The 16706-nt window shown below is 33.8% G+C and overlaps 1 protein-coding gene across 10 annotated transcripts in view; it reads left to right on the forward strand.

Moving 5' to 3' along the window:
• Positions 1–16706, forward strand: part of LOC145660619 (pickpocket protein 28-like) — a 201714-nt gene that overhangs the window by 127262 nt on the left and 57746 nt on the right. For all 10 annotated transcript variants that reach the window (XR_014126851.1, XR_014126847.1, XR_014126848.1 and 7 more), the window contains one exon: positions 360–416. Coding sequence is in view for 2 of the 10 variants with exons in the window: in XM_081725896.1 (XP_081582022.1) it covers positions 360–416 (57 nt within the window). In the remaining 8 variants the exon portion in view is untranslated. The remainder of the gene's footprint in view (positions 1–359; positions 417–16706) is intronic.

The following is a 16706-nucleotide window of genomic DNA, read 5'->3' on the forward strand; positions in this document are numbered from 1 at the left end:
TATTCCATTGTTGCACTATATTATGTTACGATTGAATTTATCGTTATTTCAATAAATGTATAGATTTTGTATTGTTTTGTCTTGCTTGTTTGCAAGTGGGACCACTCGGCGTTGCGCTTTCTTGTTTAATGTTTCCTTCCTTTATAACTACATAACATTAGTTATTCTTTAATAGATTTAAAAACATAAAGAAATTTAGTTATATTTTACACACAGGAATAATGAATCCCTCAAGGACGGTGGTCATAGACACTTCTATACGTGTTACATTTTATACTTTATAAACAACATTGTAATTCGTACTTTATAAACACATTAAAATTAAAAGATCATAAAACTTCTGCTGTTTTATTTTCCAGGTGATCAGGATGTTCCTTATTGCTCAGATTTATATTGCTACATCTGGAATATAAAAGGTGAGTAACAAAAAATAAGTTAGGAAGGTAAAATTTGTATTGAGATGGGAAAATTGTCATTATCTACTGAAATTATTTGTTTGTTCTAGAGAATAACGTAGTGCTTAAACGAAAACAGACAGAACAGATTAAATTAGCTAAAATTAAGTTCTACTGTGGTACGTGAATCTTTGATAAAAATAAACTATGTCTTTTTAGATAGAAAGTTCAATTTTCAAAATAGAGTTTCGAATGAAAAGTCTCAAAATCCTGTCTTGACATCCCGGCTGCTTGATGTTTTCACCAACTCCAGATGTGATGAAAGGGGAATACGGAGACTCTAATACGCAGACAGACAGACATAAACTACACCGAATCCAATCAGAACCGTAGAAAGAAGTCGTTGGATGTAGTATAGTGAAGTATCCATACATCCTAAATGAGCAAAAATTGCAGACAAGCAAAAATATACTTATTATCGGGTTGAATACTTTTCACCAGAGGACGGTTGAAACAGTAGGAAATATAACAGAAAAGGAATGAAATTCCGTCGAACACAGAATCAATTATGAATGTAGGTTTTAAAGATTGCGGAAAACACACAATAGTGAGTGTGGTCAATGCCACTATTTAACACGAAAATTCGTTATTAACTACTATATTTGATAATATACATATAGTGAAAAGTATGGTCCATGAAAAGTATGCAACGCAGGCCGCACAAACTGAAATCGCTAAAGAGTATAAGCAAACACCGTTTCCACATATAAAAATATAGCTATTAGATCCTTAGTGGGATTGGAAAACAACAAGCACAAATAAGATGGATTTTGAAAACTGAACAATAATACATGTTAATTTTGAACGACCCATAGCCAGTAATAACCTCTGTAGACAATGTACCACAGTATGGATTTTATGACGGAATATGAGTGCTGATGTGTGTTGTTCGGAGAGCGAGTATTTAATTAAAATTAGAGTGGGTATCGATCAGAGGAAGAAAAATCAGGTTCTGACCAAGCGCAACTTAAATTAAATGACAGTGAAATAGAAAGCAATAACACAGAAACAACAGACTAAGTTGCCGTTCGTGGACTACCAAGCAAGACCTCTGATACCACAAGAAAATTTTCTGATCACGATAGTCAAAATAAAAGGCGGCTAGGCTAAAAGAGACGGAGATGATGAGAAATGAAAGAAATAGTGGAATGAAGAAAGTAGGAGGAAACAGAGAAACCACGAGAAAATCCTGACACACGGGATTTGTAAATCAAAAAGTTCACTTGGCGAGAGCTTCGATCGATCCAAGGATGCCACCCACAGAGATAAACACTGTCATTCAGCTATACCGGCCCCTCCCTCTCATATGAATAATCCAGTGGGATATGATTAATTAAAGACCAGCAAACGAGAAAGACTCCTTAGCAAAGTGACAACTCCAGGACAACTCCCAGATGTTAAACTTGAACATCCAGGTCTCCATCTAGTAAAAAACATAGAATGTTAAAATAAGTTATCGGTAAAGACATGCCAAATGAAAACACTCAACCCACCTCATTTGAAATAACTGAAGATGAGGCACCTCCAAGCTTGGGAATACCGAAAGAGAAGCGGAAGAATCAACCAATCACAACCTCAATACAGGAGCATCGCATGTAAAACGGGCACCTGAGTTGCCATCTCCCCCCTAAAACCTTAGGGACTATTTAAGTGAGAAAGGGGTGGATGAATGAGTGAAATATCTGACTGATTCCAGTTTCGAAGTTTCTTGGAAGTACAATAGAATCCATAAACAGATTAACATTCGTTCAAATTATCCATCACTATTCATGGATGGTTTGAGGATCAAAGAATTAGATATCTCTCTACATTTCATAATCTGTATCTACCTTAGTTTAGTATATTGGTAACAAGAAATTTCAAAAGATGTCCTTTAAGAAATCGAAGAAAATATTAGAAAACTCCCTTTTTCTAGTGAATAAATATTCGGTTAAAAATTACCAGCATGACAGACAACAATCCCTGTCCGAAACCAGATGGGAATTTATATATAGATTAGTAAGGGATCTAAAGAGAACTAGACCAAATGAAGGGGAAAACAAATAATGTCCATGTATGTGCTTTTTCCGGTGTTTTGTCCTATCTGCCGGGGTGACTGTTGATACTATTTGACTATATATGACATGCATGCGTAAATGCAGAAATCTTCATGTAAAGGGGCAATGATTTAACGAACCCTATTCTTTTTATGCGGTTTCCGATATTAAAACGCCCTTTTTCGAAACTGTAGTTTTCTGACATTCCTTCTTTTTTCCCCTTTCCCTTCAAATACTCCATAAAGAAATTAAACAAAGAACAAGATGAGGTTGAGAATAGAAGTATTGTATAAACATTTGTAAGATTTAACACAGAAAATACAACTTGCAAGAGTAGGCCTTTCTTGAAGCATTATATGACCGAACACAGGAAATAATATGTGATGCGAGTTACATGATCCGAGTTACGAAAAATTACCACCTCAGGATTTGGGTGATTGGGAGATTAAGGACAGCGCTTATTTATTCGGATACTCAAAATAGTATCGTTTCTTCAAAGTTTCCTAACACATTTTCTCTATTATTAATAATCTAAGATGGACAATAATAACCGCAGAGGATACACAAACCATCAGAACGTTTGCATGTAATCCTATTACAATGTAAATTTAGGTACTGAGTGAAAAGAAGGAGATTTATTGCCACAACAGAAATGGGTATCAGTTTTATTCAATACCAGATAATTCGGGGTATGAAATTCCTAAGAATTATTGTACGAGTATAAGGGAAACAAATAATTCGAGACCGTAGACGATAAGGACAATTTTCGGTATAATCTATTGTGAAGAGCCGAAGGAAAACGTGTACGCAATCCATCAGCAACTCAAATTAAGTCTTAATACATTATGTGTTATCAATAGGAAATTGCCTCTGAATCTTGCTGTGTTGACCTGGTGGCAAACGAATCCCAATGGAGAACGATGAAAGGTACACACGAGAATGAAAATGCTACATCATCCAGAACTGTGAAACATTGACAATTTTCAAAACTAGACTATATTGACAGTTTTTCCCAATGCAGTAATATTCAATACAATGGTGTTGGTAGAGGTATAAAGATGACCAACAACTGAAACGAAGCCAGAGACCTTGAACCCCAAACCAGAAAGCCACATTAGTAAGCAAAAGAAAGAAAAGGAAAGTACCAAGTAATTTTCACCAGTCAAGAGCACCTAAACGGCAGAGAACCTTTCAATTAATGAAGCAAAAGTCCAGATGTCAAATCTGTCCTGATGTCAGTCTCGATGACACCGGTAGACATTGATTCCATGGGTAAGACGCCACTAAAAGAAATATCTTCCTCGAAAAAAAAATGATATCGGATTGAGAAAAGTCTATAGAAAACAAGTTTAACATTCAGCTTTAGTTAAAGATACATAAAAAGTAGTTACGTTTAATTCGAAAAGTCCTTTTAAGAAGGCACAGCACCAGAGTAAGCGATTAAAATAGCAAGAAGATCGGTGTACGCTGACCGATCACCTAATTGGCAAGAGAGAGATATTGTGACATACCGTGGACTCCCCAGGGACAAAAGAACTTGCAGCGGAAGCCCAGCATAACACCAAATTCACTCTAAATTCACCAAAAATGTATGTGGAATCAACTCAATGCAAAACTCTTTAAAGGCTGATCCTAGTCAAATTAAAGTATTTACAATTGTACAGTGCCCGGGAAGATAGTACTAAAGCCTGAGAAGAAACAATTTAAAATGTAGGTATAAAGAAGAATAAATATGTAAGTCATATTATAAAGAATATAGCAGTTAGATTACTTACATTGGGAAACATCATCCATATATTAAAATGCTAGGTTTATGAGTTTGTCTCCAATCCTATAGACAATGAGATCTCGAGAACCACAAGTGCTAGACACGTGCCGTTTTTGCTGGTCAATTGCAAACTTTGTGTAGATTGTTCAGTTCTAATTGAATATTTAAAAACGTGCTCGTTACTTCATTATTATATTTTATAGTAATACTTGGTAGTATTGCATAGGCATTCGTCTCATGTCCAAATAATAATGAAAAACGTAAGATAACTATTTCTCTAGGCTAAGATTAATCTTTATTGTTTGGAGGGTTTTGCCCAATAAACACCATATATCACTGGCATTATAGTTCATTGTGTATGTAATATATATGCTTATTATATACTGCATTCAAGAAGAAAGAAAACACTGGTCATACATGAGCTCGAAACTCCAACTGGAAATAGGCTCAATGTTGCAAATAGTACAGGATATTGAACAAATAATCGAAACATTCTTAACATTATGGTACCCTTCGCCGATTTTTATCAAGATATTCTTTACTTGTGTCTGTAAAGAGACATGTACGGATGCTGTGAAGAATGACATGTTGATTCGTGCTTATATGTAAATGATGCGCTGAGTGGAGAGCGCATGTTCAACTAGTACTATTTTAAGTCTAAATATCACATTTAGATCGTTAAAGATTAATAGAATAACGAGAAATGGCGTATTAAGATATAACGTAAAATATAAAAAAAAAAAACCTCAGTGGAAATTGAAGCCAAGGTATATTCTCAAATTATATAAATGGGGATACGGAGAAATGCGAGTTTTCATTATAAGTCTAGTATAAAAACAATGTCATAAATTACTAATAAACAGAATTGAAGGAGCTATAAGCAGCAACAAATTAAACCATTTGGCAACTCTAGATAATTAAGAAACGGATGAAGAATAGATTAATTACGGTGGAATGTTTACTAGGAATTTGTGATTAGTGAGAAAATTAGAAAATATATAAGGACATTTGTATTGATTAGTCAAAATGTAAGAAAAGGATTTATAGTGTAATGGGCTATTTCCAGTACTCTAATTTCATATCTAAATTATCATAGTTGAATTGTAATTTCTATTCTGTTAAACTACATGGTATGCTCGTAAAAACATTTAATGATACTAATGATAAATCCGAAACAAGAAACAAATTAATAGGCTCAGTTATTTGTTAATGTCCATATTAACTAAGCAACGTATATAATTAATGGTATACGATATAAATATAAAGGAAAGGATATAAAAAAGTTTTCCAACAATGAGAATTCAGTTGTTAGAACGCAGTTGTTCCAAAAACTTAGTTCCCCGAATGGAATCACACCTTTGGTACACAAATACAGTGGCATAATATACATGTTAGCCATAGAATCATTATTCTAGCAAAACAATGTGGTGAAGAGTAAAAATATGGATTATATTTATTCAATATGGAACTATTCAATGTGGACTATAAAAGAGAGACACCTTTACCTTGTCACCTTAAGAACTCCCATGTTACACTATCCTCCAGTTTATGTAATGATACCCGAACAACACTTTGAAAGCACAGAACTAAAATGATTCATTCTTTTCAATTGGAGCTAGTACGCAGTATCCTGTAACATCTTTTTCTCCTGTCACTTGGACGAAAATAAGCCTATGGCCAGTCATCAAGGAAACACCATCAGCAGTAATAATATTATGTGTTCTCAATGTGAAACCAAAACTTGACATGAACGAAGCCTTGTCTACAATTGCCCCTTTATGGTAAAGTAATTGACGAAATTAATGGAGTTAGTGAAAGTTAGTTGGCTAATGATGTAATGTAAGCCAGACAAAATAATATAATATATAATTGCACTTCGCCCAAGGATGCTCGTAAACTTAATTTTGAGTATGGACACTGAAATTAGTAATAACCCAAGGGGTACGTCGTGAAACTGAATAACTCCCAAATGAGAAATGTACGCAACAGGGTACGGTAAGGTACTGTACTACAAACATTTGACTCCCAAAAATTGAACTGTCTACCATGTATATACCATCAGTTCTTCCACAGTCAGAAAATCAAAATATATCGAAATTCATACCAATGTGAATCACAAAACTGAAATATCGTGTGACAACCCAATACCGTGAAGTCATAGAATGAATAAGAAATCAAAGAAGTTCGGACTTACATTACTTTTGTAACGGCAATATAAAAATTTATTAATTGTGATACACGGACTATAAAGGATAGATACGAGGACACTCAAAACCGATACGAACTATTGTAATTGAAAGATATTAATAGCAAAAACATTTTTAATCTTGTAAAGCTCAGGCAAATGCATAGAAACACCTTGCCTTGTTGTGTAATTACTATTGACGAAAATGGTGTTGCAAATTTCTCACTAAATGAGGAGGTGTGAAGTGAACAGTAGATCGGGTTGAGATAAAAAAAATCAACAATAAAATGATAAACAAGAAATACAAACGATTTTAAAAAAATAAAATTATATTACTTAATGCAACGAAACAACTTCATACGGGGGAAACTTCTTAAACTGATAGCACATTAGAATTTTATCAATATATATGCATATAGCGGGATGAATTTCCGTGATTAAAAATCTGTGAATCGCTTTAAGAGTTTTGTTAAATAACTCACTCCTTTTCCTTGTTACGTGTGACAGTTTTACTTGTGGACAGTATTACTAGAATTATCACACAGTTCACCTCCTGCCACTTCACAGTTCCAAATCACCTTATTCTGGCGGCTTCGTCTGTTTATTCAATTATGAACTGAGTTCTTTGCTGCTCATGCTGATGACTTTAACTACACGACTTTATCAGTTTGTCAAGCCGTCTGACTATAAATACGATGTCGCAATCACTTCAAAGCACACATTGTCCACTGTCAAAATTGTTCTGAATATCTTAAACTCCAAAGTTCAACGAAAGAACTTAGCCCCGTTACTGGTTTCCTAACAAAGTTCTCTAAAGTTCATTCGCTATTTCCTTAACACGATACTATTTTGGTAATTTTGATTTGTTTACAGAATTTGGCGGATTTTTAGAGGGAAACTGGGAAGTACTGCAAACGCTTCAAAAATTGAGGTAGGAGATGAGAAAGGATTTTTCTCTGAAATTTAGAAAGTGGTGTCTTTTGGCGTCTAAGTCGAGTTGATTCTTTTTAGAACTTAAAGTGACAAGGCAACAAATCTCCTGATTTTGACATTAGACTTGGAAGGAACAATACGTGTTAGAAGTAGGATGTATCATAAAATAATAATGTATTAAAACTATTGCTTCCTATTTATTTTACATCCGTGTGAAATGAACATTTATATAAGAGTTGATGACTCTATGTTATCGTTTGGATTTGCCACTAGAGAATTAAACTTTTATTTTTTCAAAGAAATATGTAATTTTCCAATATTTCGATTTTCGTTTTCAATACTTATCTTGGATTGGAATTATATTTTGTGTTCTTAAGTACTAAAAAAAAGAAATTTGAACATAAAAAATTATATCAAATAGAGTATCAGTAAAGTGTACTTAGTAATTAATACAATGGAATGAAGTAAATCCCAATCAAGCAACTAAACTTTATTCTTACACTGATTATACATATATATTATTGTTGACAGCGCAAAACTTAAAAATATCATCATTTACAAAGTAATCTTTCCCCCTCTATTTATCTATCTATCTATCCATCTATGTATATATATATATATATATATATATATATATATATATATATATTCAAGTGGCCTATAGAAATAATTTCCTTTTACAGCTAAACGTCAAGGTTCATTAAGAGTTTAACTTAATCCCCTTTTTAAGGTATGAAAAAAGTATTATATTTTCCATACATGTTTTCAGCTTAATGTAGTGTATTATTATTACTTGCATAAATTAATTACCTACTAACAGGAAACGTGGATTACTCTTCAAAATGTCACGAATGATTTAAACATGATTTATTGAATGTCGGTGCTCAACCGACTGTAGCAAATATTGCCTCCATTGTTCACTGCTTGTGATTCCTGTAAAATCCTGTACTAGTTTGAATTCACCTTACAAACAATTTCATTTCATTGTAGTGATCCTCTTCCCAAATCAATGTACATTTTTTCAGCCAGGATCCATTCTGTTGAAATCTTTCAAAAGATAGCCATGAACTGGAGACCACCAAGTGAAATAATGTTGTTCCCGAATTTAGAATTGGGAACAAAAGAAAGCCAATTGGTAACGTTCTTACTTCACTTTTGAACTTATGCAATGAGGATGCGATGATCGTTTTATTTCATTTTCAGAATTTTTATATGAAAAGAGTGAAAAAGGTACTGTTTTCTCCACTACAAGTGTCGATTGAAGGCTGTCAAAGCAGACTGAACAACCTGAGAATATATGCCTTTATACCTGTTCAAACAGTGTCCTAGCTAAATGTCATTTATAGGACCGTCTGCAGCTTTCGGAGCGTTCAACCAACATGTTATGTAAATAAGGGCATTCAAAAGACAAATCCTGCTCAGTTTTCCAACTTTGTCTGGTTCAAAAGTTAGTTGCTCACTAAATGCATACATTTTTGCCCCATACATTCTTACATCCATCTTGCTTTATGGAAATCTACAGGCTTTTGTCAATGACTTTTAGAGATGGAATTTCACCTAATATTATAAGTAAAATTTCGGCACCTTCTGATAGTCTTTACGAGCAAGAAGCTCCTTCTGTTGGCTCAGAACGTATTTTAAGAATGCAACAGATTGTAGCTTTCTGTCACTAAAGTCAATCGTTTTGAATCTGTCTAGATTCTTTGAAATAGCTTTCCACTGTGACTGAAATTCCTTAAAATCTAAGTTATCTGGACTCATAAACTGTTTGAAACCACACTTTTACACTGCAGATTGGATGCATTCAAACACATGGAGTCGACAAGCGAGGTAGAATAATTTATTTTCCAACAGTGTTTCTACTCTTGGACATGCTCCATTTACCCACTCACTGTTTGATGCAGTTGTGTCAAAAGAAAGACAAATTATCTTTTCTAATATGCTCCATTATTCAGTCAATTTAAAAACATTGTCTGCCTGCAGTTTACCAGATCCGTCAGGTATATTTGTAATCCCTAAAAGTTATCTCTCCTTATAATCGGGTACCCCTGATATTAATATCGCTAGTCTCTTGTCAGATTCCTGATTTAGACTTTTTAATACTTTGCCATTCCAACGAAGCATACAGTGTTTAGGAGGTTAAAAATGGTCTCAGAAATTACTAAAAATTTCAAAGCCGAACTTGTTATTAGTTCTTCTAACTGACTCTACTTAATCTTTAGTCATCAAGGCTAGCCTCGCTTTCAACTGCAATAGGTGCTAACATAGCAGTTGTTTGGCAAGGTGATCGGACATTTGAGAGATTTTTGGACTTTTGAAGGAGACATCGTTACTTCAATAGTATCTTCTTTAGGTTTGTGAAAATATGTTGAGGGCAAGGAAAGGTCCGGGTAATTGTTAGATTCAGAGTCTGTTTTAAATACATTATGTTCTTCAACATCACTTTCATTTGCACTGTAATGACGTAAAACGGCTTCTTGTTGATTTTTCAATTTTGTTTTCAATGCTGACTCATCTCGTTTAATCTTATTCACCAGTGTTTATTTTGTATACAGTTTTGCATCAGTCCCAATTTACAGAATTTTACTGTCGTCCCTTAACGCGTTTACAAACTCTCGTTTCTTGGATTTCTGCTGATTATTCCTAAGGTTATCACTTTTCATTCTGCCTTATGATCCACGTTTAAAAGGTACTCGGAGAGTGTGTGAAGAAAGTTCTTTTCATTATCCAGCTTAATACTTGAACCCTTATGTCTTTGCAGAGATCTGTACTGGTGAAAGAGAGCAATCACCTTACATTTGATTTTATACTTTCGTTGAGGGGTATTTCCGCATTTAGCCACTGCTTTGGAATTTATTCAACAATTATACATTTAATTGCCCCATTGCCACTCACGAGTTGACTTTTTATGAAATAATTTCTTTCAAAAAGAGAAATATCTTAGCACATCACCTTTTGTTGCAATTCGAGATAAGGGTAGTTTTCCCACCACACTTCCAAGAAGCCACACACTTGACTCAGGACGCAGTTTTTGTGTAATTATAGCTCATGGTAAAATAAGAAAAAAACAATGCAATTCATTAATCCTTAGAAGAGCACACAGTCCACCATGCTGTCATCCTCTTCTCAATATAGATTAGTTCCTTCCTTTTCTTCATTACAATGCGAACAACTGATGAACAAGTTCCGACACAATTGTTTAGGCCTAAACTTTAGGGATACATGTCTACTCCTCTCGCTTCATATCAGATACAACACGGCTCTAAAAATATTTTTAAAAAATATTATAATGCATCTTTCAAGCTGTAGAAATATGCTTATGAAAACTTTAAAAATAATTCAAAATTGCTTTTTTGGCTATTTCTTTCTCAAACGTTTGGACAAGTAGGAGCAAACCCAAACATTAACACAGACAATTCAAATTTCATATATTTTTAATCTCACACCAAATTGAATCAGAAAAACACCGGGGAACAACAGCTTCATAACATTGCGACATTCTAGTGAGAAGTGTAGTATTGTTGGAGAAGAGCAATCTAAAGAAAACTTATATAAAAGAATAATAAATCTACCAGAAAACAAAAGAGCGTTTCCTGCAGGACAGAAATCGATGCCGAGGACCGTGGGATAAGAATGTAGATGTCTTAGATTACATAGAGAAAAGAAAATACACCTTCATCGAGTTCAAGGATTTCAGAAACAAAAAGAAAATTGTACATCTAAATATTTATAACGTTTTCATGAGTATCGTTCCAAAGGTAACTAAACGTATAGAGCTGAATAATGAAGAGTTAATAAAAAGATTAATTATTATTATTATTATTATTAATCTTTTCAGTTGTGAAAATAAATACAGTATTTTTATTATTTGCGAATGTAAGTTATTTCAGGAACGAAGATTAGGGCTAATTAAATGTTATAGAAATGAAAAGAAATCGAAAGACACAAGACTTAATATATGTTATATTGTATATTTCATGGTTTGGTATGGTTTCAGTGTAAATTGTGAAACTATCACGCATATGCACGTGTCACTACATAGATATAATAATTAAGTATATATTTGTCTCTCATATTTTGTAAAATCATACATTAGAAAGTAGTAGTGACAAGTAGAGGGCACACAAAAAGTGATTAGTGCTAGTTTTTCTCTCTTGTCCTTTCAACGTTTCTGTCCCATATTCACTTTTGCTGACTTAGTTAAGTCGGTAATCGACGCTGGGTATCTGATGTACGAGTCTGGCCAGCGTGACCTCCTAACTTGAATTCTAATCACTTTATAAGCGTATTTCTGAAATTTTGAACTAATTTGGACTGGATTATTATAACCTAAAACGTAGCCAGCATGACCTATTGAATTGATCCTGAATTCCTCCCAAAGGTGTTGCCTGCATCTATTTTCCATTTCACTTCATCTGGCAGCTATCATCACAATCTCCGAATTTCAATCTTCTATCACCATTGCTGTGATAACAACCAGCTATATCCACTATAGCAAATGCTAATGATCTTTCTATTCATACGATTCATAATGAATTCTATTACTGAGTTTTCCGTCATAGAACCGGCAACATTAATATTTACAACAATCTCACCTTTTCTGAAATAACTAAGCCTTTAAGGAGCAGTAATATTTTCAGAAGTTCTTTCAACTTGACATTCCTCCACCGCACAATGCTGAACTAACTGCAAGATAAATACATTGGAGGAGTATCCACAGTCAGTGCAAACATGTGAAGGAATTTCTTTCACAAAACGATTTATAAATGATGTAATAAGTTTCATCTCACTGTGCAGAAAGTATATGCTTCCTATCACTTGGATTTCCCTGATACGCGGATCCCGAAAACGATCCAGAACCGAATCTCCGGGTGCCTTTCTCCGTTGCATAACGCTTCACACCTGAATTGATAACTTGAGGTCTACATATTGTCAACGCACCTTCGTGTGCCTTCTATAGCAAATGCGTAGCTCAAAACGCAGGGAGATTGTCCTCCAAACATTCTCTGTAATGTCCAGGAAAATCTAGCTATTAATTTCATGAAAACAAACAACCTGCCAAGTTTCAGTAATAAACATTTGTATTTTCAGTAAAGAACTTCGTCATTAAAGTGTACTGTGTGGTGTGTATAGAATATACAAAACATGATCAGATCACAACCCGCGAAGTCTGATTATTTTATCTATTTGACAACGATGATCAGATAGCAAACACATACCTTCTGAATTGATGTCGTTGATGGTCCTCTGGCAGCAAGGAGCAGTTCAACACACTCCAACTAATTAAAATAATGAAACTACCAACACTTTAGAACGTTGAATAATTTGTAGAAATTATAATGAAGAATAGTTCACCATGACTTGTGACTATCTGCTGACTACTAACTCTCTCTCTCTGAATTAGAATGCTCTCCGTCGAGTGAACTTCTTGGAATACTCTCCTTCAAATGAATGTCTTAGAATGCTCTTCTTCGAATGATCTCCTTCCAATCTTGGTAGGGTATTTATTTCGAACATGTCAATTTCTAAACTGCCACCTTGACTCTACGTCACTCCACCTGCTTGCTTATCTCATTGCCGAAATTCACATTTCTGCAATGATCATCAAATAGACAAAATCTCCAGACGTATATCTCCGTAATCTAACAGTTTTGTCACATCCTAAAATTGTGTTGATGTTAACAAATAACAAATAAATTTTATAATGACTCTCACAATAGTTCTTACTCTACATTAGTCTTTTGTTGTCCTTTGTCATCAAAACATTACACATTTACATGTCTGTATTTACATCTTACATAAAACAAAACAATAACTTGGACAACAGTACAATCTCATCTTAATTTTGAAATGTATTTTCTTTTACTTAATTTTGCGTTTTGTAATTTCTTGTCTTTAATTTTATCTTTAATTTTGTCTTCAATTTTGTTACATCTATTTGTCTTTATTTGAGCCAATTATTATAGATTTTTAAAATATAAATCCATTTAACTCCAGTTCCTTAACAATATAGTTAAATCACATCTAACAAGAATATACGGATTATCACACCTACCACTAACTCTTCTATTGTAATCCAGCTTACTGTGATGAATTTCATATAATCATATACCCAGTCTTTCAACATTTGAACAGAATTTTGTTTTCCCCTTTGCAACAATTTATGTCTCGCCGAAGGATTCATTACATTAAGAATTATACCAAAATCAATCACAAGTGAATCTGAAGTATTGATTTCCAATATCTTAGTACCAATATTTATATCTTCCATATAACAATCTGCAAATTCACACAATTTCTTTAAAGGTGAAGGAGTCAGTTGTTTTTCACAAAATATTTTTTGAAGTGATTAGGATTCAATGCCTCAGTTTGATGGAAACAATTAATACAGAGATCAATATACCAAAGCAATGACAATAATAATAATAAATCAACATAAATAACCTACTAAGTATAAGAAAAACTAATATCTACAAAGTGAAAGATGTACAATAATGCTTACACTTCTTTCACCTAGCGAGTATACCGAGAAATCCATTCAACAACTTTCTTATAGTATTACACTTTAATACATTACAAGCTTATCTTTGAAATAACCTTGTACACATTTCAAAATACTGGCACTCAGCAGGACTTTTAGAGATCCGTGGGAGAGTTGTGTACCACAGCCCCTCTACCCAGTGCAATATCACATTTATTCGCTCCCTAGTCCACTTTGTAATGTATAGATGAAACACATGGTCGTTTACTCTGAGGAAAGAACGAACATTTATAGTATTTGTGAATCAAATACTGAGACAAATATTCCTACCAAACAGGAAGGCTAGTGGGGTAATGCAAAAACATGATAACGAGGAACAGCATAATTTGCAACATTTACCGAACGTTGTCAATGTAATCAAGTCTAGGTGGCTATGGTGGGCTGATCATGTTAAGAATTGAAGTATGGAACAACATGTTAAAGCTTTACTAAAAATTAAATCGGAAAATGGCTACTAGGAAGACATAATCGCGTATGGCATTACAATTTTAAGGTAGACCTCGCTGAAATATGAGTAGTAAGTAGAAATTGGATCCGGTTGCCTAAGTATGGAAGTCAATGTTTAGCGTTTCTGAAGACAGCATTGAATATTCAAGCTTTATACGACACAGAATATTTAGTGAACCAGTTAGAACTATGTGATAATTGGATTTAAATATCCGTCTGAGAAAATCGAATTCACATATAATTGACACTTTCATTACACTGTATACATTTCAATACTTGCCACTCGTCACTAATTAAACGACGGAGTTTGTATTTGAAGTATCTTTAGCACCCAAGGAGTACTTCTTTCGCCATTTTACATGGTTCTCTTCTGGTTACTTAACGGAGTTTGAGAAAAATAACGCTCTCTTAAAAACGTATAATTACATTGTAACTATTTTGTACATTTATTCTTGAGTGAAGCACTCAACAAAGTTAATTTTGTCATATTATGTACTATTCTATTATTTCTCACTAAGTTTTCTTTTATTTATTATGGTCCGTCTCTTATAGTCTAGCTGCCATAACCGTGGGATATAAAACTCAAATATTTCATTTCACATTTGTTTAGTTTGGATAGACTCTATATCAACAACTCATAAACACAAACAGAAACTACCGTTTTAACACCAGAAATCTAAAACTCTTCTGTAAAGTTTAATTTGGTATCTTTCTCAAGAGTGCATAGGAAGATTTCAAACCAAACTTACTGTTTTCAATTTGAACAATTTTTATATATATTAAGACTTTTTTTCTTAAATGTGACTTGTCTCCTTTCTAAAAGACGATTTTATTCACAATTAATACTGATGTTCATAATAACACTTGTTACACCATTCGAATACTTCGGACGAAAAGTCCCAAACCCTCAATTAAAGTCTTAATATCTGGATTAATGACATAAAATAAAATTATTTAGATCAATTTGTATATAAATTTCTCAAATAATCCTTACAATCATTACTTCATAGGAAATAAATCTGAATAATCATATTAAGTTTATGCTTACAAAAATATAATTTCACTTGAATTGCCCTGACAGTAAATAAATTTTCAAACTATGATACACCCTAGCTAGCATATTGGAATTCATAAAGACATAACACAATGGTATCGTCAAATGTGATCCAAAAGCCAAAGACATATATTTGCTTCTGCAGGTAATTTGTTTTATCTGCAGTTAGTAAACTTTGTTTCGGATGGTATTCCATACTCCTTTGTAGTTTTGCTAAATGTAGTTGGTGTATGGTTTATCTTAGTCCAGACTGATAGATGTCCCTTTAATACATATGCGTCATCCTCGAATAAGGTTTGTTCTGCAGCCCTAGCAGGCCTAGAAGGTATATAAGGTATAGAGCAGACTGAGTTCCCATGGCAGCATTTCTGCGTTATCCTTATGGAAGATAGAGTTCGTAAAATATCCCAAAAAAAATGTGGAGCACAAAATAGGCGAAAGAACGTATATGTGGCGTACTTTACATACTCTCCGGATGCAGCATGTTTAATAGAATAATCCGGAATGCCAGGAGTTAATCTTGTGAAAAATGTAGATATTCCAGATTTCTTATTGATACAAATATTAAGAAGTTCCAAGTAGATATAATTAATGGACGAACAATACCATACTCTATTCGTACATAATGAGCACTTTCTACCTCCACTACTGGAGATATTCTTAGGGATGGAAAGTGGCGAAGATGATCATGTTATAGAAACGAAAATGCTCCAATATCTTTCATTTATAGCTGTCCCATGTGCACCAAGGGGAACTAGGAACACGAGTGATGCGAGGACAGCCTACCTTCCACTATATACAACATCAAAAAACTCCAGGACTTGTGAATAGACAGATTAAATAACAGTCAGTTTTGTCAGACAACAAAAACAACAACTTTCGAACTCACTCTGTTGTACAACAAATATTTCTTGGTCTCACAGCTACCTAGGTATATTGTAAACACAGACTGCAATCAGTACGCAACGAATTGCACAACGGAATAAAATAATCACGCTATCCGATGATTTTTTTACAATATAAACATCGTGCTACCAGGTAGACAAAGAACATGATACCTTACACATTATTCGTAGGGATGGAAAGCTGAAAGACTAATCAACTAGCTATCCAGAGTAATACATTATCCTTTCGAACTTGGCGAAGGACAGGGCATGCTTCTAATTCCGTCTGTTGATTTTCTATTTGTATTTCGTTCGCTGTTGCTTTACATTGAAATTAACTCATATGTGAAAAATCATAGCAAATAATTTATCAACGAACTTAAATCATTACTGACTTTATATA

This window comes from Thermobia domestica, chromosome 9 (genome assembly GCF_964235325.1).
Source record: "Thermobia domestica chromosome 9, izTheDome1.hap1.1, whole genome shotgun sequence".
Classification (NCBI taxonomy): Eukaryota; Metazoa; Arthropoda; class Insecta; order Zygentoma; family Lepismatidae; genus Thermobia; species Thermobia domestica.